This window comes from Miniopterus schreibersii, assembly GCF_964146895.1.
Source record: "Miniopterus schreibersii genome assembly, chromosome: 1".
Classification (NCBI taxonomy): Eukaryota; Metazoa; Chordata; class Mammalia; order Chiroptera; family Miniopteridae; genus Miniopterus; species Miniopterus schreibersii.
The window spans coordinates 178,588,373-178,614,365 of record NC_138101.1 but is presented as its reverse complement, the minus strand read 5'-3'; the positions used below and the strand labels follow the sequence as shown (position 1 = coordinate 178,614,365).

General features: G+C 51.6%; 1 protein-coding gene across 8 annotated transcripts in view; it reads right to left on the bottom strand.

The window, feature by feature from the left end:
- Positions 1–3,384: 3,384 nt before the first annotated feature.
- SMOC1 (SPARC related modular calcium binding 1) overlaps positions 3,385–25,993 on the bottom strand; it is a 135,270-nt gene continuing 112,661 nt past the window's right edge. For 2 of the 8 annotated variants that reach the window (XM_081151293.1, XM_081151295.1), the window contains exons 8-13: positions 19,950–20,142; positions 19,351–19,433; positions 17,403–17,508; positions 8,699–8,943; positions 5,851–5,904; positions 3,385–5,364 (exon numbers count right to left, since the gene is read on the bottom strand). In XM_081151293.1, the coding sequence (XP_081007419.1) occupies positions 5,348–5,364; positions 5,851–5,904; positions 8,699–8,943; positions 17,403–17,508; positions 19,351–19,433; positions 19,950–20,142 (698 nt within the window). In that variant the 3' untranslated portion in view covers positions 3,385–5,347. The remainder of the gene's footprint in view (positions 5,365–5,850; positions 5,905–8,698; positions 8,944–17,402; positions 17,509–19,350; positions 19,434–19,949; positions 20,143–25,993) is intronic. The other 6 variants (XM_081151294.1, XM_081151296.1, XM_081151297.1 and 3 more) reach the window with 3 other exon arrangements.

Genomic DNA, 25,993 nt, shown 5'->3' with positions numbered 1-25,993 from the left:
GCAATGGAGTTGTGATGATTAAAGGGGCGAGAGCTTTCTGTATTAGAAAGGCGGGGGGGGGGCAGGATTCCAGCCCCTGTAATATAAGCAGCACCCTGTATTTATTACCAGGACGCATGTCATTCATTCGTTTGCTCTTCATTCATTCAATGAATGTATCGCTATGCTCCGAGCTCCATTCCGATGATGCACACAGGGTGAGATAAAGTTCCTGACCTCAAGAAACTCACAGTCCAGAGGGGGAGGTAAAACTTCTTTTAACCAAGGCTCTTTTGGTTACAAGAAATGGAAACCCATTAAACTAGTTCCAGAAATGGAGGGAGGCAATATTGTGAAGGCCTGGGGGTAGGGTGGGGGCTCTGGAACCCAAGGCAGGAGGCACGGCAGGCCCCGGAGCCTGAAAACCCTCAGGAACCGAGGCCACTCTCTCCCTCCCCCAAAGCACATCATCTCCCCGTCCTTGCTTTTCCCTGTGGGTCTGTCCCCTCCTTCCTCCCAGGCTGCTTCCTCTGCTTTGCTCATCTCGTACATGGACGGCCACAGCCACCAGCCCTGATGTTATGCCATCACCCCAAGGTTCTGTTTCCCCACGACCAACTGGAACATCCCAATGAGGAGAATGCGGTCAATTTCCCATCCCCAAAAGGCCATTCCCAGAAAGCAGAATCCATTGCAGAAAGCCGTGTCACGGTGGTTGGGGTGCCTATGGCCTGGTCGCTTTTTGTCAGGTGTCCGCTCCTGGTCTGAACAACTCAGGTAAGAAGAGGAGGGTAGCGAGCACATTGTATGTCTAGTGTCCTTTCCCAAAGCTAAGTGATGGGAAGGAGCTGACGAAGCATCGGAGCCCCCGAGGTACAAGTGAAAAGTAAAGCTCTGTGTCCGTAGTGCTCTGAGGGACACGAGCAGAGCGCCGTGGGAACAAAGCCTAGACCTGGGCAAGACTCCCCAGAGAATGTGACATTTAAGTAGGATCTTGAAGGAAGAATAAACAGTGATTCGCCTTGGTGAGGGGGCTAGGTGTTGAAGGATAGACAAACAGAAATAGCGCAGTCAAAGGCACCTGGGGGGGGGGTGTGAAACAGTATCAATAGTTGGCATGGCTCGAGTACAGAGTTCAACAGGACACGACACCAAAAGGCAGGTGGGGAGAAGGGTTTGGCTAAAAGGCTTGTTAATGGTCTTCGCCAGCCATTAAATTGAAAATGAAAATTGCCCTTTAGCCAATTAAGTTGTAGATGCAAAATCATGAAATCCATTTGTACCCATATGTCCCCAGGGAGGGGGGGGGAGAGAGAGAGAGAGAGAGAGAGAGAGAGAGAGAGAGAGAGAGAGATTGATTATAAGGAATTGGCTCACACAATTATGGGGGCTGACAAGTCCCAAGATCTGCAGTCATTTCTGGGTTATTCAGATGTTAGGTTTTTGTCAAAAGAGAAGGTGGGATGAACCACAGAGAATGGGAAAGCGGGTTCAGAAGAGGAACCAGGGACTAATCTAGGTGCCACCACTAACTAGTTCTCAGAGCCAAACTGGTGCCCCTCCCTGCCCTGCTGTACCACATGGCTTTGCTACTGACATTAAGTTGTCCCCTCACCCTTAGCTTTTCCTCAAGGAGTTATCTCCCCAGAGCCCAGCCCCTCATTACACCTTTGTTTGCAATGGAATGTACATCTTGTTGTGCTAGTTCCACCTCATTTCACTGCCTCAGCAAGTTATACCTCTAAACACCTCACATTTTAGATACTGACAGGACACACTACTTACCATCACAGTAGACACCCTCCTTCCACAAATAATACTTTTTTTTTTCATGTATATCATACCCCTCTTTAGCTGTACCAAATTGGTGCTATCAAGAATACTAAACTGAGGGCCAAGAGCAGTGGATTCTAATTCTGGCTCTACCACAAACTAGGTGTTGGATCTGGAGAAGGCCACTTCACTTTGTGAGGTCTTGGATTGTTCATGCACAAATATTGGAGCAGGTGATTTTCCAGGCTCTGCCAGCACCAAAGGTCATTGATGATGCAGAGGAAGAGCAGGCGGAGGATGACTCACAGAGATTGAGCCCCAACTTTGTACCAGGCACTGTGCCATGTGCTTTACCCTTGTTGTCTCACTGAATCACCATGGCCACCGTCTGAGAAAGAGTCATTATCCCCATTTCACAGACGAAGAAACTGAGACTCAGGGTCGACAGGTGATTTGCCCAGAGTCACAAAACTGCTTCTTAGCAGCAACCAGAATGTGTACATGGACCCATTCGATGTTAAAAACCAAACTCTAAATGAATGATTCTCAAAGTATAGTCCCCAGATGAGCAACATCAGCATCACCTGGGAATTTATTATAAATGCAAATTCTCAAGCTCCACCCCAGACTCCAGACCGCTGGGGATGGGTCCCAGTAAATTGTGTTTAACAAGCCTTCCAGGTGAATCCGATGCACGCTGCTCATGTGTGAGACCCAGTGTTGGAAACCAAAGGCAGAGTCCCTAGAATGAAGTAGGCCGGGATATTTTGGCGTGGGAAAGTATGGAAGAAGTCAAGCCAGAGCTGGACTTCCCACAGAAAGGCCCTGTGCAGTGGGAAGGCCCCTCCCTAGGATGCGACATGGGTCCCATTTGAGAGCCAGCATTTGGGCACCAGCTGCACAGTGGGCAAGCCAAAGCTAACCTGAGAAGCTGCCACAGCAATTAAGAATCGGTGCAGTTCACCATATTGCTTTTTTTTTGCTTCCACAATCATGGAAGATGGAGCCTCCCTCAGCCTGGGTCCCTGAGTGAGGACAGTGAAGACTAGCAGCCCCTGCTGACATTTGATGGCTATGCTGCAGGAGTGAAGGACACCTTTGTGATTTAAGCTACTGAGGTTGTGGAGTGTTTGTTACTGCAGCGTATCCTGGTCTCTCCTGACTGGTTCTCACGAGGCCTTTAGCAATGTGCCTATCGTCTTGTGGAGAGATGACATCCAAGTATCCAGTGCCCTTTCACCATCATGTGTGATCAGGGTTGCCCTGGCTGGGGTGCCACCTGGCACATGAAGGGGGGCAGTGATCCAAGCCCTAGAATTGAGGGTGTCATTGGGTGGCACTATGTGAGAAAGGTCAAGTTCTGCCTGTCCTCACCTATACCATGGGGAAAAGCCTTATGCCACAGGGCAGATCAGGGTGCCTTGGAAAAGCAACCTCCTTGGTGGACACACTTGTGGCCTTGTGTGGGTCATTCAGGAACTTGGGAGTAAATGACCAGATGATCAGCCTGGCTCTCTTGTTTTTTTCTACAAGGGGGTTGGTGCTTCCAGCTTCCCATCCCCTGCCCCCAGTCTTTTAGGAAATGAAGCCCATCCATCAGAGGAAGCCACCCAAAGAAAGAGGCAACAGCCATCAAAGTTTACCCATTTTTATTTTTCATAAAACAAGCTACAAATAGTGTCCCTCCCTCCTCACAAAGGAAATCCGCACAACACAGTTACACACGTGAGAAGGCAGCGGCCGGGGAGGGGGGACTGCTGCAGGAGGTGCCTTCCCCGTTGCCACGCCTCCTACAGGCAGAGCAGGGGACTGGGTCTCCTGGAAGGTCCAGCACACCGAGTTCTCTGGGCCAGGTTAAGGGGCGAGGGCTCCTTTTCTACCTCCCCGGGTTGGGACGGGGCCTCCTGTCATCCCCAACGCAAGCTAGGACTTTCGCCAGAACAGCCAGAATCTCCAGATCACTTCCCAAAAATACCATGCTCCTCCCTGAGGGGCCCTCTCCCGAGCCGGGCCTTGAGGGGGCCGACTGGCAGTGCCAGAGCTTCCCAGCCCAAGGTGGGATACACAGCCTGCAAAGTGGGTGCACTCATGGGAATACTAGGATGTAATACGAGGTAAGGCCAGATCCCCAAGAGCAACCCGATAAGGGCACCAGCCCTGGGGTACTCGCCCTCCCTCGCTGCTGCCATGGCTGCTCATGGAAAGAGGCTCTAAGTGTCGCTTGTTGCTCTGAGTGGGCATGGTCCCCTGGGCAGAGGAAGCTGTGCATCTGCCCTGAAGGTGAGGCAGCCCCCACTGGAACTCTGGTAAAAAGTCAGGGGAAAGCTAGGCCTGCATTTGCCTGTAGCTGGGCTATTGCTCCTGCACTTCCAACAGAGGCAGAAGTAGCAGGCCCAAGATCAGGGTCCCTCTGGAATTGGACTGGAGCCTGGAGGCCCTTAAAAACATTTGAGGAAACAGCAAGAAGCTCAGCATGTGGGTTAAAAATAAAACCATTCAGTTACCAACAAGGTGATGGACCCAACTCCTCCCTCAGGCTGTGCTGACCACTGAGGATGGGGGTGGGAGAGAGTGGAGGTAAAACCCAGTCTGAGCCGGTGGCCTGAGAGGGCCATGTCTCAGAAGCCTCATCTGGGGGGTCTGCAGGTGAGAAGCCTTCCTGTGGGTGCAGCACTTGCCAAGGACGCTTTCTGCCCTCTTCCTTCTGCTGCTTAAACATCAGACATCTAAATAAAAGGCTCCACTGTGTGTCTTTCTCCTCTTGCTCATGTTTTACACAGAGTAGGTGCTAAATGTGGGTGAAAATGTTTGAAATGACCTAATGCAAATACTCTGAGGATACCTGCACAGTGGGTCATTAGGATACTGGTCTACCTAAGGATCCTGGGCCACCTGAGGTCTGGATAACAGGAAGGACTGCATCTGAGCTCACTATTTCACCCCCTCCAGGGACAACTCCCATCTCTCCTCCAACCCAAGCTCCCTTGAGAAGGCCACCAACAACAGCTATGGCATGAGACGATGCCCTCCTCCCACCAGAAAGGACTGGGGGAGTCTGCGTATAATCACAGGAATCCCATCCACATGCACATGGGTCAGTTTCCAACGAGATGCAGATGGGCTGGGGATTGAGTCCTGGGTTCTAGGAAGCTGGGCCGTGTGTCCAGAACTCCCACAACAAAGAGCAAGGAGAGAGAGGGAATAAAGAAATAGCAACGCCAACACCTGTACAAAAGAACTATACAATTTACATATATATTTATATACAGTATATAAATCTCTTTCTTCTCAGTCCCACAACACCTCCCCCCCAAAAAACCTAAAAGTTGTCAGTAGCAGATCCAAAAACTTACAATAAGAGAGAGAATAAACAGTCTTTCTTCCCTTTCCTTTTCCCACTGTGGTATTAGATACTGGTGTTTACAAATGAAACCAAAAGAACACACGCAAATAAGAGTTATTAAAAGTGCAAACACGGTGGGCACCACTCATGTTATATGGGCCGTGGCTGGGCTGTGGCAACGTCGAAGGTTAGGTGTCTGATGATCCGTCCTGCCTCCCTGGTCTCTCCACCTGCCCTTTGGTTTTCTGCTCCTTAGACGAGACGTCCTACTGAGAAGGAGAGGTATAAACAAGAAGTTAGCGTTTAGATTATGAGAAATCCAACTATTTTGTCAATTTCCCCCGAAGAGCAGACTTTTCCACCTGCTGCTAGATATGGGGCCGGACAGGACACAGGTAGCCTAGACTTGCAGATAAGCCCACATCTTACCAGCCCATCCTTCGCCACCAGGAGGCATCTCAATGGCAACTGGAACAAGTTTGGCATTCTAGAGAGCTGGGGTGTGCTCTCTGCCCAAACCATATTTCTCCCAGGTGCCAGCCTCTTGACCCGAGGCCAGCAGAAGTGGCAGGTGCTTGTTTACAGGTGGGGATGGTGGGATCCTCACAGCACTAACCAACCTTTCTCTTGCTACTCAGCAAAAAAAAATTTTTAATGGGAGGCTAGGTTCCTTGGCCAATCCCTCCACTCCCGCTGCAGTACCAAAGCTGCATGAGGGGGCCCAGAGAGCGGACCCCAGAAAGAAGGCAACTTACTGAATGGGTTTGTGCCTGCTCGTTTTCCCTGGGGGAAGCTGCCAAGACTACCACCTGCAACAAATAGGAACATATGACACTCAAGTGGCCTTCACCCAGAGAACGGGTAGAGCGTCTTCTCTCCCTGGGTCCCTGTTCCCTCTAAGCCCCAGCATGAAGGGTGGGCTTGGGAAAGAGCCGGGGTTGCGTGGCGGAGCTTCCTGCTCTGTGGGTGGCGGCAGCCCTTTTCTGGTGAGTGAACCCACTGCTAGCCAACACCGGTAAGCAAAGTCCCTTTTCCACAAGGCCAGGCGTCCCACCGGGTGCCTCCTTGGAATCCCTCAGGTATTGGCTAAGAAGGGCTTTGGTGCCAATGGGCACTTGCATAACCTTCTTGGGTCCTGGTTCTCCAAGTCACAGAATGTCAGAGGCGGGAGAATCTTTATGATCAACTGGTCTAGCCCCTTTACTTGACAAGGCTCAGAGCAGTTGAGTGACTTAACCAGGGTTCCAGGTGTCTTCTGTAACACCCGTTCTGCCCCACAGGGAGGCTTCTGCGGGGCATCTCCTAAAGGAGGCGAGGGGAGCTGGGAGGCAGCACACCAAGGGCTGGGCCGGCTCCTTGTGACCCCTGGAGTCATGTGACTCTGTGCAAGCCCTGTCACCCTCCGGGCCGGTCTACAGAAGGGGAGTTAGGACCACGGCCATGCTGCTTCTGCCTGTCTCACAGGACTGCCTTGAGGATCGACTGAATTCGTGGAGTTGGAGAAAGGGCCGTGAGAAGCATGAAATGTTGCAGAGTCCACGCCCACCCACTGGCCCTGTGCAACCACAGCTCCTCGTGCCTCCAGTTATGCTAACCTTCCTGAAGACCTGAGAGGGAGAGACCCAGGGCAGGGTGGGCACGGGGTAGATGCTGGCATATCCAGTGTTACAGATGAGGAAGCAAACGTGGAAGGACAGGCAGGTGGGAAGTGGCAGAGCCAGCAGCTGCTTCTCCCAGTGGTGAGCAGAGACCTACACAGGTAAAGAGGAGCCCTCCACAGCCTGCCCACCACGCTGAAACAGGGAAGAACACGGACAGCCAGCAGCAACCAGCTCTCCCCTGTGAGGCTCACTGCATGAATCCCTTCCACCTCAGCCATGCAACGCACTCCTCATAGCGATTGTATATGATCGTCAGAAAATGATGAAATTATCCCCACAGCAGGATGATGCAACTGAGGCTTGGCGATGGCACAGCTTTTCGTGGCTCAGACCTGGCTCTCTGTTTCCAGAACCTCACTTTAACCACCAAGGAGGGCAGCGGGGAAGATGGGCCTGGACCCAGAGCAGGCGGCATCCTTGAGCAATTCAAGGGGGAAGTTGCCATTTTTTAAAAATGGGTGACCTAGTCTCCGCCCTGCCTGTCTCACAGGATGGTGCCAATACTCCTGATGAAGGTACTTTATAAACTGGGAAGGACCAGTTAAGAAAGAGGCCCGGCTCTCAGAGCATCTGGCCTTTTTATGCTACAGAGAATTTAGCTCCCAGGGACAAGTCTGGTTGCTAAAAATACCTGTGTTCAGGAGTCATTTCCAAAAAAATCAGTCCTGCAGACCGAAAGCTACATTCACCCCCAAACACTGCGTCCTCCCCCCACTGCCTCTGTCCCCCCATCTGGCATGCAAACCCCTCTCGGCCCACCAGAGGGCACCACATGACACCAGATGACCAAGGCATGGGCTCCATTCCCTACAACCATCTACCCAAGTGGCCCTCTGCTGCTCCCCAGAGCAGAGGGGCGAGGGAAGCTGCTTTCAGCCAGGGGGTGTGCCCCTCTATTATTACTCCTTTGCTTTTGTACATTCACCATGAACTAGCCAAGTTCTTCACATGCACCAACCTGTTAAATCTTCACACCAAATCTCTGAGGTAGATAATATCAGCTCCATTCTACACATGGAGAAACTGAGGCTCAGAGAGTTTAAGTAACTTGCCAAAAATTGCAGAACTAGTCAGAGGCGGAGCTAGAGGCTGCCTTCAGGGCCTGTGCATCAGCTGGCAAGCTCTGGCAGAAGGTGGGGAGCCTCCCTGAGCTCTGTGGACCCGAGGTCACCACACTCTGCCTCCCCTACGCCCGTGTGCTGTGTGGACCAGAACTATCAGCACAGGCAGGGGGCCGAAGGCAGAGTCGCTGCAGACCTCTGTGATTCCGTCCCTGCTCAGCGTGGGAGTGCTGCTGGGTAGGCCTGGGGTCTACACTAACACTGGGTGGTCTCTTTCCAGTACTGGCCTCGGCCTGTGCTCTGTGAAATGAGCACAGGTTCCAAGTGTGTCAAAGCATGATGCTGCCACAAGGGGCAGACCCCTTATCCATACATTCATTCATTTGACAAGGTTCTAACAGATTGCTCCCAGGTGCTGTGCCCTGTGCTGGAGGTTAGGGATCGAAAAGGCACAGCCCATGGCCTCAAGGGGAAACAGAACAGTAAAGGGCAATGCAGTGTGATAAGTGCTACTGACAGAGGCAATAATCTCATGAAGAAGACAGTAATATTGAAATGCTATTGCATTTTCTCAATGTCTCAGGCATTATGATAAATGCTCTCACTCGCTGTCCCACTTAGTCGGCACAACAGCCCTAAGAGGTAGAGGCTATGGTTATTCCCATTTTACAGATGGAGAAATTGAAGCCCAGGGTGGCTGAGTAGTTTGCGTACGCCACAGCAATTCCTCCAGGGTACAGGCATCTGGCATGAAGCATAACAAACTCCCAGGAAAGAGCTGAATAAATGAGTGCCTGGGATCCCATCGACCGGGGAGCCCTTGGTCCCTGTGCTTGGTGGGGCATGTACTGGAAGCCAGGAGCAGAGGGACGAGCACTCACCTTCTTTGCTCACACCCAGGCAGCCCTTCAGCTCAGGCAGAGAGATGACCTTGTCCTTGTTCAGGTCACAGTAGTCAGTGAATCGCCGGGCGCACTTCTTGGGCTTGGCTTTCTTCTTCACGTAGCGCTTGAAGGGCTTCATCTCCCGCTTGTTGATGTCGTTGCTGCTGTTGCTGTCCAGCTGGCTGAAGTACCAGTGCACCACTCGCTCCTCCAGGGTGTGGCTGGGATCCGGCTCTGAGAACCTGGGCCGCAGGCAGACCCCCGACCCCAGAGAACACGGCTCAGGATGCCGCAGGGACCAACAGCTCCACCAGACTCTCCCGGAGGTTGGCGCCAGGGTACCCGTGGTGGCTGCTGGCAGCCAGGTAGGAATGGCTCCTCCGGCAGGAGACTACCCAGACCTGTTTGGCCCATGGTGGAACCAAGCCATCCTCTCCAACTTGAGTCTCCAGCCTGGATGGTTCAACTCCAGTGGGCGACTCTTATTACATGAAACTGCCTCACCTTCTACCGTAGCCAGGAATGTCCTTGTACAAGATGGGTGCTCAGACATAATAGCTGGATTTAACTCACCTGAGAAAACCACAGATTGGATCTGAACTGTCCTTCTCCTGGCCTAGTGCTCCCTGCCGACAAGGCGCTCTTCACAGTGGACATGCGCTCTCAAATGAGTATGACTGTTGGGAAGGGTGCCCCAAGTGTGCACCACATACCCAGAGCCAGACCAGGTCCCGGAGGCTTCCAGAGTGAGAGATGTAGCCCCTGGCCTCAAGCTGTTCACTGTCTCAGCAACACAGAGACCAAAATAGGAAACCAGGCAGTGACAATTCAGTGTGAAGTCCCCATGGTCTATCACTGCCGGGTACCAAGTATAGTAGGAGTTGAGAGAAGGCCGTTAGGATGGACACAAACAAAGGCTCTGAAACTGGCAAGTCCCAGGCCCACTAGAGGTGAGTCCACAGAGAAGTCTGGAGTCAGGAGGCCCACGGTGGGCCCAGGACGCCACATGTTATCTAGAACCCACAGGGGCTCTGCCGAGAAGCACTGGCTAACAGCCACATACATGTGGTGGCCACACAGTGACTGTCTGCACGTGTAACTGTACACGTGGCTCACCCATCATTTTGTTCACCGATGCCTCATCTTCTTCCCAGAAGGATTCAGGGTGCCAGTTGATATTTAAAACCTATAAAGCCAGTGATGGGTCTATTCTAGAAGAGCGATTGAGGTCTCTGACCAGAAGGACAAAGCCACAGGAGTCCCATGCATGACTCCTGCCCCCAGGAGTGGGCTCTGAGTAGAGTAAACGTGGCCCAGGCCTTCACGTTCAAATTCCTGGACCATTTTCCTTTGGTAGGGGGCGTGAGACTGAGCTTGGGAGTTCTGTGCATCCAAATACTTAGTTTACAGGGCACTGGGACAGACTACACAACCACACGCATCAGAAGCGGGACAGAGGGGCTCACTGTTCCAAACGGATCCCGGCTCAGGGGTTCGGGGCCTGCCAGCACATTCTGTAACTGTACCCGGCAAGAAAAATATTCAAGGCACTTGCCAACACCTTGGGGTTCTTCTCTGGGGTTTGCTGAGTTTTCCAGAAGGGAGGGGACCATCCCTAACCCCGCCCCCCCATGAACAAGCGAGCAAACTCCCTCCTCTTCCTACCCCCAAGTGACCTCAACGTTTAGAGAAAAAGAAGTTTCATTACCAGAAGAAAAAAAAAAAGCTCCTGCTAAATGCCCAGTCCTCATTAAATGGATTGCAGTCTTGGGCAGCCCCCCTGGGCACCCTGGACTGATTCCAAGCGGCGCAATTAGTGGATCTGCCAGCGGGACCTCATCCTGACAGGTTTAGCGCAGGGAGGACCTGGGGAAGGTGGAGGGACAGGCTGCCCCGGGCTCACTGGGAATCTGCTCCGTCTGTCCTGGCGGCCAGGCTCGGGAGGTCTTTGGAACAGGCATGGAGTGATTCAACTCGGAGCTCAGATTTTTGTCTCTGCCAGTACATGGTACCTGGGTGACTTCAAGCTTCCTCTATTTTACCTGCAACATTCATTTTTCAAGACTGCCCCTGCAAGGAATACCAGGTGGGCAGCAGAAAATTGTCTCAGGATGCTCATAGGCAGGGGGACTGTGGCCAGTTCCACCTAAGAGCACCCTGCCTGCCCCTAAACTTGAAGGAGGACCCCGGATGTGGAGGAGCCCCAGGAGAGGTGTTCCAGTTTTTCCCACCAGAGGCTGTCTAAGGCAGCCGGGGTTAGGGGAGGCCCCCCTGCCCAGCGGACCCTGAGAGTCCCAGGCAAAGGCAGCTAACCTTTAGGCTCAGCATAGCGTAATGTCTACCTAGACGCTGGAATAATAAAGCCTCAGTCGCTGAGGCGGGAAGGAATGAGGTCATCCCGCCTGGACGCCCTGCCAGGAGAGGCTCGCTGCCTCCAACATGTGTTCCTTGGGGCTCCCGCCTGCCCAGTTCTCAGCACCTCCATTGATGGAGCTCCCTGCACCTACCTTTGGGTTAGTCTGCAGCAGGAAGCCCCTCTTCTCCTCACTCTACAACCCCTAAGAGTTCCTTCCCATGCCCAGGGTTACTGTCATTTGGCTCCTCCCTTTCTTCTGACTCCCCTCCCCTTGTCCAGACAGCCATGTTCCAGCCCTCCTCACTGCCCCAGAACCTCAAGCCCAGAGCAGCCGTGACTTCAGACTGCTGGCCTCCCCTTGCTCACCTCCTGACCAGGCCCCTGGAGGCTCCAAGGACGCTTGCCCAGGAGAGGTCCTCTGAGGTCCCGCCAGGCAATGCCTCTCTCTCTCTAACGCTGACACAGCCCACAGCCTGCCTGTGAAGCCTGAGGGTCCTGCGTCTTTCCTCCTTCCTCCCCAGCTAGTGTAGGACTCACGGCTCGGAACTTCTTTGACCTCCAGAAACTCATGCTCCCACCTCAAATATAGAGCCCAGCTCTACCTGGGAAGCTGGCAGTGCTGAGGCCCTACTGGGAACCCAACACTTTGTCCAGGCCAAGCTCCAAACGCATTTAAAGCAAACACTTCTTAGCTTCGGGAGATCATGGACCCTTCTGAGGGCCTAGATAAGCTATAGAAAAACGCACACAAACATACAGCTCTGCAGATTTTAGGGGTTTAGTGAACCCCTAAAGCTCAACCAAGGTCACAGAGTCAGGTGAAGAACCCTTGGTTTAGAGAGAAGGAGACTCTCGCCATACCCCAGAAAAATGTTTAAGCATAAACCTTCCAGAAGAGGATGGGGTGAGACAAAAGACAGTAATAGAGAAGGATTTGGGGGTAGTTTCCATATTTCCAACAAAACATAAAACTCCTGAAGGCACCTGGTTTAAAACTATGTAAATCAGGTTTTTGGCTTCATAACAGCCTTAAGTCCCAGACCTACCAAGCTTCATACAAGGTCTAGTTAAGACTGAGATCTACTGGGAATCCTGCTTTAGTCAAACCAGCAGTAGGCATGTGTGAGAGAAGACAGGACACCTTTGTTAACCAAGGAGAAGCTAAGGTTTTCCCAGGGGAGTGTGGATGGGGTGGGGCACGAGGGCCTCTCCAAGGGTTTCCAAGAATCCCTCAAGCAGTCTTGACTAGAGCCCTTTCCATCATAGTTAGACTCCCCAAATTTACCCCAACCTCCAAGCTATATCCTACTGATATCTCCCACTCTGGTGGCGTTCTAGATAATATCCTTTCAAAACTTTGGCAACTTGCACTCCCAGCTCTAGGCTTACAAACTTGGACCCTCTTACTCACACGTGCACAGGTAATACCCACGGGAGATCAGGACTGCTGGAACTCAAAGTTGGTCAGGCAAGGGCTGGGGGCTGGGGACGCTACATTCGAGGGTGTAATGGCTCCTAAGATCACTTAACATTGATTTGCTGGTCCCTGCTATGGCCTCCCTACAAGTAAAGTTCTACTTCTACTAAAAGGGCTCATTAGGTATGTAGGGCATCCAAGTTTCCTTGGCTATGGTGGGAAAGACACAGTAAAATGCCCTGCCCCTGGGCTGTTTAGGTGGCTGTCCTGTGGACTCCAGGGATAAGGAGACCCACCAGAGCCAGCGCTGCCCCGGACTGGCCTCCATGAGCCTTCTCCCAAGTTGAAAGGTGGCAGGTGCCACCCTTCTGCAGTGCTTTCAGTTTTGCTTCTGCGGCCTGAGCCCTGCCAGGCCTTGGCTGCAATGCACAGCTGGAGAGCCAGCCCCATTTACCACAAGGAAACTTGCTCCAGCCAAGATCTTGGGCCCAGTTCTGCTGTCCCAAGCAGTTTTAAAGAAGGTGAGGTGGGACGGCCTGGAGGCACTAGCCAAACCAAGCAGACGACTGAGCTGCATCTGGAGTCGGGGCCAGCCCTGCCAGCTGTGCAGGAGGGTGGGGCTGGGAAATGCCAAGTCAGCCACATTCCAGCCTCTTCCTTGCAAGGCCATCAACAAGCAACCACACTGGGCAGGAAGGAAGAAGCCACAATAAAGACATGGGGGATCATGTGAAGGGCCAGGAGGGTCACATGGCCCATCCCACCTCCCCTCACAGCTGCTTTTTCCAGGGCAAGTGAAGAAAGGAGAAGCTTCCCCTGTTCAAGCAGAGTCCTCCAGCTCAGATCTCAGAATTCCTCCTTTGGGACTGATACATGCTAATGGGGTGCCACGAGAGGACTGATCTAAGGGAGAGCTCTGCCCTGTGGAGCTCTGGTGGGAAGGACCAAGAGCATAATTCAATCATCCAACCTTCACTGAGGACAGCTACCATGAGCAGTTATAGGCCTCCCCTCCCCTGCACCAGCCACAGGTGTTTCCATGGACACCCCATTTTACTTTGTCTATTTGTAGCTTTGGGTGGCACTGCTTTCCCCCCTAAATCAGGCCAGTGGGCCAGAAAAAGGAGTTGACATCCTCTCTTCCACTCCCTGCATCTGAGATGCCTTCAGATCCTACTGATCTCACTACTAAAGGTTCAGTCCATCATCCCTTTAGCTTTGGCCCGCCCTTCCTCACCTTTCACGCTGACCATTGCCGTAGCCTTCCTGCCCCGGTTGGCTGATGTTCTCTCTGGCACGAAGCACAAGGCCCGGCACGATCTGGACTCTGCCCACCTCTGCAGCCTCATCTCCTGCCTGTCCACAGCCTGCCTCCATATGTAAACCATACTTCTTGCAATTCTTTCCACAGGCCCTACCTTGTTCATACCTCACTACCTCTGGGGCTCCCTTTGCTGGGATGCCCTTACCCCAGGTCCATCTAGGTCGCAGCATTTTCCCAGTCGTACGTGAAGAGATGGCTCAAATGTCACCTCCTGTGTAAAGCTTTCCCTCACATGCCCTCCCTCCCCTGAGTCCCCGCAGCACTTTATCCACCTCTATTATTATACTGACTTTATAGTGCAATCACGTGATTAGCTGTCTCTTCTTCCAAGAGCTCCTCCAGACCAGGAACTATGCCCTTGTCCCCAAATGTCCCCAGAACCCAACACAGAGCTTATATGAGAAGAGGGGAGAGATGTAAGAGTTTGTGCAAAACTAAAGCGCCCATGCCTGACAGGTAGTAGGTCAGAGGAAGACACCCTCGGTTCTGCCCAAACATGCGTCCTGTCCCTCTTCCTACTGTCCCTGAGTAGGACTGTATCCTAGCGGCCCGAGCTGATGTCCAGCTTTAACTGCCAGACCCCGAGAGGATGCAGGAGGGCCCAGATGTGGTTCGCTTGACGCTCTCATGTGTGCCAACAGAAAGAGGCCTTATCAAGACACATTTCTCTGTATCAGACAGCGATCCCTCCACCTATCACCCATCCTTGTAGCTGTTTGTTCCTTTAGCAAATATTTATTGAGCACCTACTATGGGCCAAGCACTCTTCTGAATTCTGGGAATACAGCAGGGAAGAAGGCAGAGAATGCTCCTCTGGTAGAACTTACATTTTCATGGGGTGGGGAGACACAGACAGTAAATAAATGAAACGGCTGAGAATTCAAAAGAGGTGCTGTGATAGAGGGTGACTGGGCAGCTCCTTCAGTCTGGGCGGTGTCTGAGAAAGGGACATTTAAGTGTACCAGCAGGGTCCAGTCACGGGAAGATGGGGAAATCCTGGCGCTGCTTTGTCACCGGGGCCCTGCAGCTCCAGGCTGAAGGAGCAGCTGACACGGAGGCCCCGGGACAGGCAAGGGCTTGGCCTTGAGGAACTAAGCAGGGCCAGCGGCTGGAACGGCGTGATGGGAGGGAGAGGAATGCGAGAGGAGGACCGAGGCCAGCGAAACCATCCTGCAGGGCCAGCTCGGGTCAGAGGCAGGGCTCACTCTGAACACGATGGGGAGATCTGGGAGGGCTTCCAACCCAATGAAGCTGGTAACCCCGACCAGGTCTTTCTCTTCCCTCTCCCCTCACTGCCTTCCTTGATTTCTAGACTGTTCCTTAGTTCCCCTTGTCTGCGTTTTGATTACGATTCCAGCCTCTGGGTAACACAATTACCAAATGTAGGTCAAACCTTTCATTCCCATCAAAACCAAACACCGACAAGCTATATGAGCTTAGAATTAAAAAACATGTCAGGAAAGCATAGTTTAAACACTTCTCCCCTGACGGCAGGTGCCACCTGAGCTCTTGGACCCCTTGCTTACCTGCCGGCCCAGGACTCACAGGCTCAGTCCTTTCCTAGCACCCTCAGCCTGCCTGGAGTGAGACCATGTGGTCTCAAGGTCTGGGCTCCCAAGGAAGCCGATGGGATGAAGCTTGAGGTCTTGTCTCAAGCACTGAAGCTCAAGCGCCAGGCGGCTCCCTGAGTAGTTGGCCAGAGCCAGCAGCCCTCACGGGGTCTTGGGGGGGAAGTACCTGGATGTGAACATTTTAAACCCATGCCCCTTCCTTTCCCCTCTGTTCTAATAAACATCAATATCTCATACCTATTTTTGCATGACATTACAGATATTTTTTCATATTCTAAGCATAAATAGCATAAAGGTATATAATACTGAATATGCCTTTTCGAGACTCACCCCCTTCCATCTTCTTGGAGATCTTTAGATACCCAGTTGCTGAGCACCCTGGGCTGCCCCATCTGCTGGCCTGTCAGACCCGTCTCCCTCTTCTCAGACTTTGTGCTGTGCTCCTCCTTGGGGAAGCCTGGCCCCATCCACAGGGTGAGAAAAACAGAGCCGGGCCAGAAACAGCCTCTGAGCTCACAGGCCTGTGGGGATGCTGAGAGCAAGCACTCCAGGAAAGCAGTTTCCAGGAGCAGCACCCCGCGAGGCAACCACTGGGTTTCATGTGACATACACCTTGGTTTTCAGGATGGCTGCCCCCGTCCTCCTCACCCTGGCTCCCCACCCTCGATGTGAACCTGTGCTTCTGTTGGCCATCCCTGAGGTAGCTGCGCTTGGGCCCTTCTCTGGGCCTGGAGGCCTGGGCCTGTAATCGTGGTAGCACTCCTTGCCTTGTTGGTGACAGCTCTCCCTCTGGGCAGATGTGGGGGGACTAGCCCCCATTCTTGATAAGCCACATAAGCTCAGAGGCAGGCTGCCCATCCCTGCCAAGCACATGGTACTTCCTCTGCTGTGCAGCTGGAGGCACCCCAGCACCCCCACACCCCTGCTGTGCCTTCCCCTCCCTCTGGCTTTCTAATGGGAAGCACATCTCACAGGCCCTTAGACGCCTGGTTCCTGCCTGCCTTTTCCACCTCATCTATGGCCACTCTCATCTCCTCCTCTTACCCTCGTATCCCATCCACCCCAGCCCAGCCATACTGACCTACAGGCAGGCACTTTCTGGAGTAACAGTGTTCTCTCCTTTTTCCTGGAATGGCTTTCCTTCATTTACTGGCTAAGTCCTACCTATCCTTCAAAACTCAGCTCAGGTATCACCTCCTGCAGGAAGCCTTCCCTGACCCCTCCAGGCCAAGTTAGCAAAGCCTTCTCTGTTCTCCCACCTCTGTTCTAGCATTTACCACACAGTCTGTCAGTATCTGTCTAGTATCCCCACTAGGCTGCATTCTTTGAAGGCAGGGACATGCCTCGTATCCCTGGATTCCCAGTCCTTAGCCCAGTGCTTGGCATGCCACGCATATTCAACAGGTGCTGAGCAAATGGATGGGTGCACATATGTTCCAACCAACTGACCTAACAAGCCCAAATTAGTGAACGCCACGGATGCTGGTCAGTAGGAGCATGTGCATTGCAGCTTCATGTCGGGACTGCCTCAGCCAGCATATCAACTTCTGAACTAAGTTGGTTTTGGCTATGGGAGTGTCCAGTCCCACTGCTCAGAGCCCCTTGGGATTCTTGGGAAGCCAAAAAGGCGCATGGCTCCTTCCTTCTGAGAAGAGCAGAGAACTTAAGTGCTCTGTACTCCCTCCCTGCCCTCCCAGTTTCCATCATATGCCTATCCCCTTTCCCGCCATTGAGGACTATCACTCCAATGTATTGACTTCTGAGACCAAAGTGCCGGAAGTCTCCAGACACCCCTGGACTTGCCTGTAATCTGGTAACAACAAGCTAGAAGCAAGCAACAAAGAATAGGGAGGGGAGAGGGGCAGGGAGATTTTTGGTGGAAGGTGGGACAAAGTAGTCTTGGGAGAAGGACTGACTTCCAGCCCTGACCCTACTCAACCTCTCCCTACCTCCCCACCACCGCAGCCTCCACAGCATCTGTAGTCAGGGGCTCCACATTCCCCACTGGGCCCAAGTCCTGCTCACATTCTCACCTCCCACCTCCAGTGGGCGCTGCTGAGTTAATGGCCTGCACCATGTCAGTGGTGAGGGCATCCAGTAGGCTGGTGATAAATTCCATTTTCTTCCCTTCCGGACAGCCTGAAAAATAAGGTGAGGTTTGAAGGCCGATGCCAGGTAAATAATCAGGTGAACAGTTTCCTCGGTGACCACTGTTTCCCAAACCTCTCCAAGTCTTTCTTGTCCAAACAAATCCACTTTGGGAATTGTTTAGTGCTCAGATGACTCTCTTAAACCTCCATTTCCTCTACCTGCGGCCCACAAAGGACCATCAGATTAAATGGATAGTGATGCTTTCAGTTTTCTTTTATTCCACAAATTTGTGCTGTGTGTCAGCTCAGGCACTGTGCTAAATGTTAGGGATATAACACCAGGTTACATGGTCCCTAGCCTCGTGAAGTTCATAATCTACTGGGGAACTCTAGCTAGTTCTGGTGTAGTATGACCCAGTGGTCTCTACAGGTAAAGACCAGGTGCTGAAGGGGCACAACGGGCGGAGGGAACACCCTTTGGTCAAAGTAGACTCAAGGAGACCTACCATTTTAACTATCCAAGAACCTCCGTCTTTTTTTCACTTCTCATCTGACTTAGATGGTAGTGATCAAATTTCCCTTATAGATGCTCTCAAATCCTTTGGTATTTTCCTCCATTGTGCTATTTCAGCAAGACCCAAAGTATGGATGAAACTTTTCACAGATACGCCCTTTCCAAGTCGACAGCCATGTAGCTCAGTATTGCTGGTATACACACCACCACGCAACTGGACAGATGCGTGTCCCTGTAGATGACTGCCAGCCCCCAGTGGGCCCTCAACCCTCCCTGCACAGTCCTCCTCTGCGGTGACTATTTCATTCTCTGCTCTCTGCAAATCCTGCAGGTTTCTGGTGAAATTGTCCCTCCTCAGAGAAGCCACAGACTCTGAGGTGGACTCTCCCTGCCTTCTCACAGCACTGTGCTCTTTCCCTTCAGAGTTCCCGTCACTGCTATTTGTATAGGTGTGTACTCACTTATTTGTACAGTCTCTGTCTCCTCCACTATGTAAGCCTCATGTCACTTTTGATCATGAGATGATACTCAGTGCCTGGCGCACAGGAGAATCCCAACTCACATTTGCTGAGGAGATGGCTAGAAGGAGGTAACCTGGCCTCCACGACTCCATTCTTGTAACAGGGTGGTTTCTACATACCTCACCTGAAAACCCCCAGAACTTCAGGATCCTCTATTTTCAGTTCTCACTCTGGAGTCCTGATGGGCAATGGGGATAGGGAATGGAAAGGGGGGCCCAGCTCCCACAAGCACTGGTCCAAGTTGGTGCTGATTAAGACTACAGTGTTTCAAGCCACCAACCAATATAGAGTAATTTTTTCTTGCATCTCATTAGCAGAGAACACTATAAATAAGGGGAAACCCAGACAGAAGCCATTTAGAGTCCTGGGTCCCCTGCCTATGCGTCTTGTGTCATAGCCCAGTGACAGTCCTGGGCCATCAGAGATCATTGCTAAAGTACTCAGCAGGGCAGATGACAGACACTGCCCACATCCCCCAGGACTGCCCTCCCTGTAATGATCCTCTCTTCACAGCCCTGGGTAAAAGGGTTCACAGTGCCTAGAACGTTGTCCCAATAACCAAGGATAGAGAAGGAATCGTAGAATTGCAGGGACAGGATTTAACCCAATGACTACATTTTAAAGATTAAAAAGGTAAGGGCAAGGAGGAGGAACAGTGTGCTCAAGGGAACAGACTGGATGCAGATCCCCCCGCTTCTGGGTCCGTGCTCCTGCGAGGCCCCTGTCCAGCACTCCTGCTCCCTCCCACAGATGGGGAAGCAGACCCTCGGAGGGAGCACTTTGTACGATGCAGGGGAGGAGCGGGGAGGGGACAGACAGAGGTGAGGTGCCAGCAAGCGGCAGCGTCGTCTCCCACCTGGCAGCTCCCTGTCCTTGAAGGGGTCGTCTACCTCCGTACTCTTGGCCCTGGCGTCGCTCTCGCAACTGGGCATCACATAGCTGGGAAGAGAGAGAGATGGTGGGTGAGGAAGGGACTTTAACCACTGCCGCCAGCAATGACCTGTGTTGTCATGAAGCCTAGAGCTCCCAGGGCTGGCAGTAAAGTACCTCCTGCACCGTCCAGGAGCTCCGAGGCAACCCCAGCGTCATGTTCCCCCTGAGACATGTTCAGGCATGTCCTCTCAATCACTCAAGCATAGCGATATCACCCTATGCCTGCACACGGGATGTTTTTTGATCCACAGAACCTAGTGAATCAGGCAGGGCAATAACCTTCTCATCGGTGAACTGAGGTTCAGAGAGGTTACCTACTTTTCCAAGGTCGCCCAGCATCCAGGACCCAGGTGTTCCTATCAGAACCTCATCTGCCCGTGAACAGAAACGCTGCTCTTCTAGTGCCTCTACTCCCCCTATCCAGACAGGGAAACTGAGAGGGGCCAGGGGCCAGCCCAACAGGAAGCTGGTTCCCTTGTCTCAGGATCCACCCGAGGGGCAGGACAGGCTTGGGGGACTTACCGTGTGGAGGTCCCAGGCAGTGGGCGCCCTGTGTCCACCAGGACGCACCAGCAGTAGCCAGTAGACTGGTGGCACTGCACTGGCTTATAGAGCCCCCCAGGGGCGCACTCTGGGATGACAATGCCCTCCCGGGGATTCTGCCGGGCCTCTTCCAGGGCACTCTGCCTCTCCTGGTCACATGAGTGTACTTTCTCTGCAAAAGAAGACAGCCTGTGGTAACTAAAGACCCAGCCTGGCCCAAGGAACTGAGGGCTTGGTTGGTGAATCACCATGGAGAGCTGTGTCTCCCACACCGGCCCATGGGAGGGGCTGGAGGTCCAGAGCCTCCCTGTGGGCCTCTCCACCGCTAGGGTTCCTCAGCAGTCACACCCAGTAGGTTCCAGTTGGGACTGCAGGGCCTCTCCTTACCCGGGCAGTGGTTTGCCCGGGAGTAGGAGGGGTGGATTTTCTGTTTTCAGAGTGGTTCCTTCTGCTGCACTGTCTGCTGGCTCTGAGCGCTGACGAGCTGATGCAGGAATCCTGTGTGTGGATCCTCTCCCAAGCCCAGGCACAGCAGGACAGAGCCATGGGCCGCCAGCCTCAGCAGGAGCCATGCTCAGTGCCCAAGAGGAGCAGACACAAGGCCCCAGTCCGCTCTCTCCAGCCTCCAACTAAGCTGGACAAAGGAAGCTGAAAGGACTTGATCCTGTTACACAACACTTCTTCCATCCAATGGGGGAGAGAAACAGGCCCACAGGAAGGTGTCTGTACTCAGTGGTCTAGGGAAATGTGAACGTGTCTGAACAGCCACACTTGGTTTCTTTGGAGCCAGGCCCAGGCTGAGGCAGTGCGTGCTGCTCTGTGCCAGGCAAGGCCAGATCAGAGGACCTCGGACCCACACAGCCACTGGCCTGAAAATCCTACCCAGGTAGTCAGCCTACCTCACTTCCCTGTCTTGGTTTTCTTTTTATGCTGTTATTGTTGTTGGGCTGTGTTTTGTCTTGTACTTATTAAAAATAAATAGCACTGGGCTTCTTCTCTTGTTATAAAGAAATTTTTAAAAACCCATAACCCCACCATTTAAATGCTACCTTCCCTAGATCTTTTTTTATGCATACACACATGCAAATGCATATGCCCTACTTATATTTTACAATAAAAGGGATCATATCATAAACCCATACTATTATTTTTTATCTAATTGTTTGTTTACCTTATTACTTCATTTTTTCATGGGCATTATTCCAGAACTTTCCTCTTGAGGAAAATGACAGGAATACAGTCTTGAGCATGCCGTGAAATGTTCACAGTGTATTACAAAAATAGCATTCTCAGGGCGAGGAATTTGGTATCAGCAGCCTGGAGACTCAAGCTACTCACTGACCAACCAGACAAATGATCAAAATAACAAACTCAACTCTGAAGGAACCAACCCCTCTGAAATAATGGCTGGGTCAATGACACACATATGAACAGTGCATATGTTTAAACTGTCCGCGTGCACAGAGACGCAGAGCAGCTCAACACTGCCTTGGAGAGATATCAGATGATGGGGAAACAACTGCCTCCCTCCAAGGAGGGATGCTGTGGCCTGACTCTCACAGCAGGGGCAGGGGAATATTTCCTTAGGGGCATGAGAATATCTGAAGGTCAGGCTATATAGCTCAGTCACTATTAAAACATAATTTTGAATTTGCAAAGTGAAAAAAAATTTTTGTTTTCATAATGCAAACACAGCAAAGTTAAACAGAATCTCCTTGGCAGGAGGAGCAGGAGTTTTCCACAGTAGACAGGCATTAGACTAGGGATTCTGAACCCACCTGCAGCTCCCACCGGCACAGCCTCTAGAGGCAGCTTAGGAAAGAGACAGAGGCCGATGGGTGAAACCTGGCCTGGAGACCAGAGGTTTCACTGGAGCCCCTGGCTGGGATGGAGCCACGGCACCTTCCAGGGGATTACGCAAGAGTTTTTCAACAGCTCCCCAACCCCAACGTGGTAGGCATATTTTCCTACCTCATATTTCATGCCACAGAAAAGGAGACAGAGGAGCAAAACCAAAGGAAAAGGGTTTTTGACTGGCACCGCGTTCGGTGGTGCGACAACCTCTGACAGAGGCTTTAAGCTAAGATCTTCCAGGCCAACATTCAGAAGCCATGAATCAGGCTGAAGGCCAGGCAAAGGGGGGGGGGGAAGCTCCCCAAGGGGCAGAGCCAGGGATGAACCTGGCCTTACAGCACTGGGGAGCCCGAGCCTGTGGAAATGGGGAGAGGAGCCATCTCAGAAGAGGTGGGGACAGCCTTTTGGGGGCCACCGACAAATTTCAGGAAGTCCCTGAAGGCTGCTCTGAAATGCTTACAGCCAGCTTCCATAGAGGCTGCACCAGTTCAACAGAGAGCAGAAACCATACCAATGAGCGAGCTCGCTAATTTGGAAAAATGGGGGCTGGCGCGGAATTAGAGAGAAGGTTAAATGCAGGGTTTACTACCCTTTTATTTGTTTGTTTGCATGCTTAATATTTTATGACAGTCCCTACAAGTCTGGTGTCCCTCCGAGAGAGGCTGGGAAGGTTTATAATAATAGCACTAACAGTTTGGGAAGAGCACAGAGAGTTTGTCTTCCAACGGAGAGAAAACCTCCCTTACAACCATCTTTAAACTAATAACAGCCAAAGCAAATATTCAGTGAGTAGCACGTGCCAGGCGATAGACCAAGGCTTTGCTTGCCGAGTCTCTGCCTCTGTGCGAGGTGCACACTATTATGATTCCTGTTCTGTACACAAGGAAGGTGAGCGTGGGAGAGATCCATCAGTTGTCAAGTTCACTCACGCTGGGAAGAGGAGGGCTGGGGTTCCAGTCAAGGGCTTCTGAGAATCAAGCCTGTCTTGCTAACCTCTAGACAGTCCTGCCTCTAATCATTTGCTCTTGGGGAAAAATATGTTCATTTTTATAGTGTGAAGTTTTTCCAGGTCAGTCACTTTGCAAACTACCCCAAATTGCTGCAGCAAAACACGTACTTGCTCATTCCACACAGCGCAGCTTCTTCAGAAACAATTTTTCTCCACTTAAGCACACTATGAATCTTACACCTGAGTGTTTTCCCCTCTTTGCCTTGGAACTGAACAACTTAAAGCCAAATGTGTGCCTCACCTGCCATTACAGAGGAGTAAAATGAATACTAAGAGCTAATATCTATTTGAGTGTTTACTATGTGTGTGCTGAGCTTGATACTGGCGCTGGTACGAACTCACTTTAAACTCATCACCAGCCTCCAAGACAGGTGCTCTCATTACCTCACTGAGCAGAGGAGGGCCCCGGAACACAGCCTGGCTGTGTGATTTCCTCAAGGTCATATTAACTAGGAGGTGGCAGAGCTGGGGTTCGTCCAGGCAGCCTGCTTCTGGGCTGTGCTCCTTACCTCTGCAATATCGTCTCTCACCGCCACAGACAGGCTAATCTGATTTTTATTGTAACCTGTGCTCTTCTTTCACTGGATGTGGCAGATCATTACAAAATGGTCCGATGAATCCCACCTCCCTGTCTCCATGCCCTTGTGTAACTGCTCCATGTTTGTTGACTCTGATTTGCTTTGATCAATGGAAAGGGCAGAGGTAAAAGTGTATGACCTTCAGTCCTAGGCCTTAAGAGGCCTTGAAGCTTCCACTTTTACTTTCTTGGAAGGCACCTTCAGACCACCGCCGAAGGAAGCCAGTCTAGCCCACTGGAGGGTGAAAGGCCACAGTGGAGAACCAAAGGGGCGCAGGCCACAGCCAGTACCAACAGCCAGGCGGGTGAAGGGGGTCATCTCGAACGTTCCAGCCTAGCTGACCCTCAAGCTGGATGAATCCAGGAGTAAGTTCAGGTAGAACCAGCCAAGGAACCACCCAGCCAACCCACAGAAACATTAGAAAGAATAAATTATTTTTATTAAGCCATTAAATTTGTTTTGTTTTGTTTTGTTTCTTCAATCCTCACCCGAGGATATTTTTTCCATTGCTTTTCAGAGAGAGTGGAAGGGAGAGAGAGAGAGAGAAACATCAATGTGAGAGAGACATCGATTTGTTGCCTCCTACACGAGCCCCAATGGGCCGGGAATGGAGCATGCAGCCCAGGTACATGTCCTTGGCCAGAATCAAACCTGGGACCCTTCAGTCTGCAAGAAAATACTCTAACCACTGAGCCAAACCAGCTAGGGCAAGCCATTAAGTTTTGTAATAGTTTGTTAAACAGCAAAAGATAACTAGAACACCTTGCTCAACTCTTTATCAATTTACCTCGTATTTCTGTAGCCCTCTCAGACCCTTCAGCAAGTCAATCAATCAATCAATCAATCAATCAATCAATTATTCCTGCAGCGCTTCTCCAGAGATCATGCAAATACTAATCACTATGAGGCAAGGACAACTGGAAAAACTCAGAAATATCATCAAGAGAAAAGAAGTGTCATTAGAGACCAAGGCTAAGATCCTCCACACTCTTGTATTCCCAATTACTATGTACAAATGAGAAAATTGGACAGAAAAGAAGGCTAATAGGAAAAAAATTGATTCATTAGAAATATGCTTAACTCTACAGATACCCTGGGCCCCCAGAAGAATGAACAAGTGGGTCTTAGAGCAAATGAAGCTTGAAACATCCCTGGAAGCAAAAATGACAAAACTGAAGCTGTCCTACTTCGGGCATATCATGAGAAGTCAGGGTTCTTTGGAAAAGACAGTAATGCTGGGAAAATAGAAGGCAGCAGGAAAAGAGGAAGACCAAACATGAGACATTGACTCCATAAAAGAAGCCATAGGCATGAATCTATAGCAGCTGAGCAGGGCTGTCAAGGACAGAACGTTATAGACATCACTCATTCACAGGGTCACCAGGAATCAGAGCTGACTCAACAGCATGTAAAACACACACACACACACACACACGCCCCTGAGGGGCATAAGCTCATTCTGTTTCTAAGGACCCAGAAGCCAGTCCCATCCTTGGAGCCATTTCACCCTCTATCCTTCTGAGTCCCCGCCTAAGTGAATCTTACAATTTCTAACTGTCGATTTTCTCAGGTACCAAGTCATCTTCCAAAATGCAAGGCAAGGACTCTATGTCAAGGGTCTCTTCATGACCACGGGTCAGAGAGGGAGCTCCCTAGCAGTGCCTACTTACTGTTCTAAAATATTCGATCTCTGCTCAGGGAAGTTCAAGGAAGAATGACAATATTAGAAGGCCTGGCCTGGTAACTATGAGAATGGGCCAGTAAGCACTTGGAAGACATAAACAGCAGGAGAGAGGGAACCATCAGGGCTATCCAGGGAGCCTGGGAATACCTGACTGCACGTTCTTACACACTCACAAACACCCACCCCTACAATCCTATCCTGGATGGTGCAGGGAAGAAGGGAGAGCCAGGCTACTCCCACCTGGCAATGGGCAGTTTAAGTTTCACTCACAAAACTCTGACTGCCTAAAAGAAGAAACACAACAGAAGAGCATCCTGTGGGAGAAACAGGAACGCGGTCTGGCCCTCGCCACCAGAAAACACACCTTGCTCTATAGCGGCAATTCCACGGAGCACCAGAGCACAGCAGGACTGAAGTGGAGCGGGAGAGAGTGGGGAGGGGGACTGGAGAGAGAGGCTGGGCTGCACCACCAAACACAAACCCTGTCTGCAGGCCCAGGGCACGGGTCCTCGTGTGTCCCGCCGAGACAGGATACAGCACTGTCTGCTCTGGAGGGCCCAGGCCTCCGTGCCTCTCAGTTACTCGTGGTAATTAGGAGCAAAGGGTGAGCGTGGAGGACCTAAATCCTCAGCTAATCCCCAATCTTGATTGTGCCCAGAGTTTATCCTTTTGTTCTGGGAAACTTATCTCCTTTATCGTCTTTTGCTTTTTTCTTCTTTACTTTTTTAAACAAACATGGCCAACAAACATAAACAGTACAAGATTCTAGTTTCAGGTCCCTGGGCTGGACTCTTTTCGGTTGCTGACTTCCAGAGGAGGAGCTGCCGAAGAAACGAAAGGACAGAAGAGCTGAGGTGCTGGGTAACCCAAACCCGAGTCAGCAGGTTCAGGTGAACCA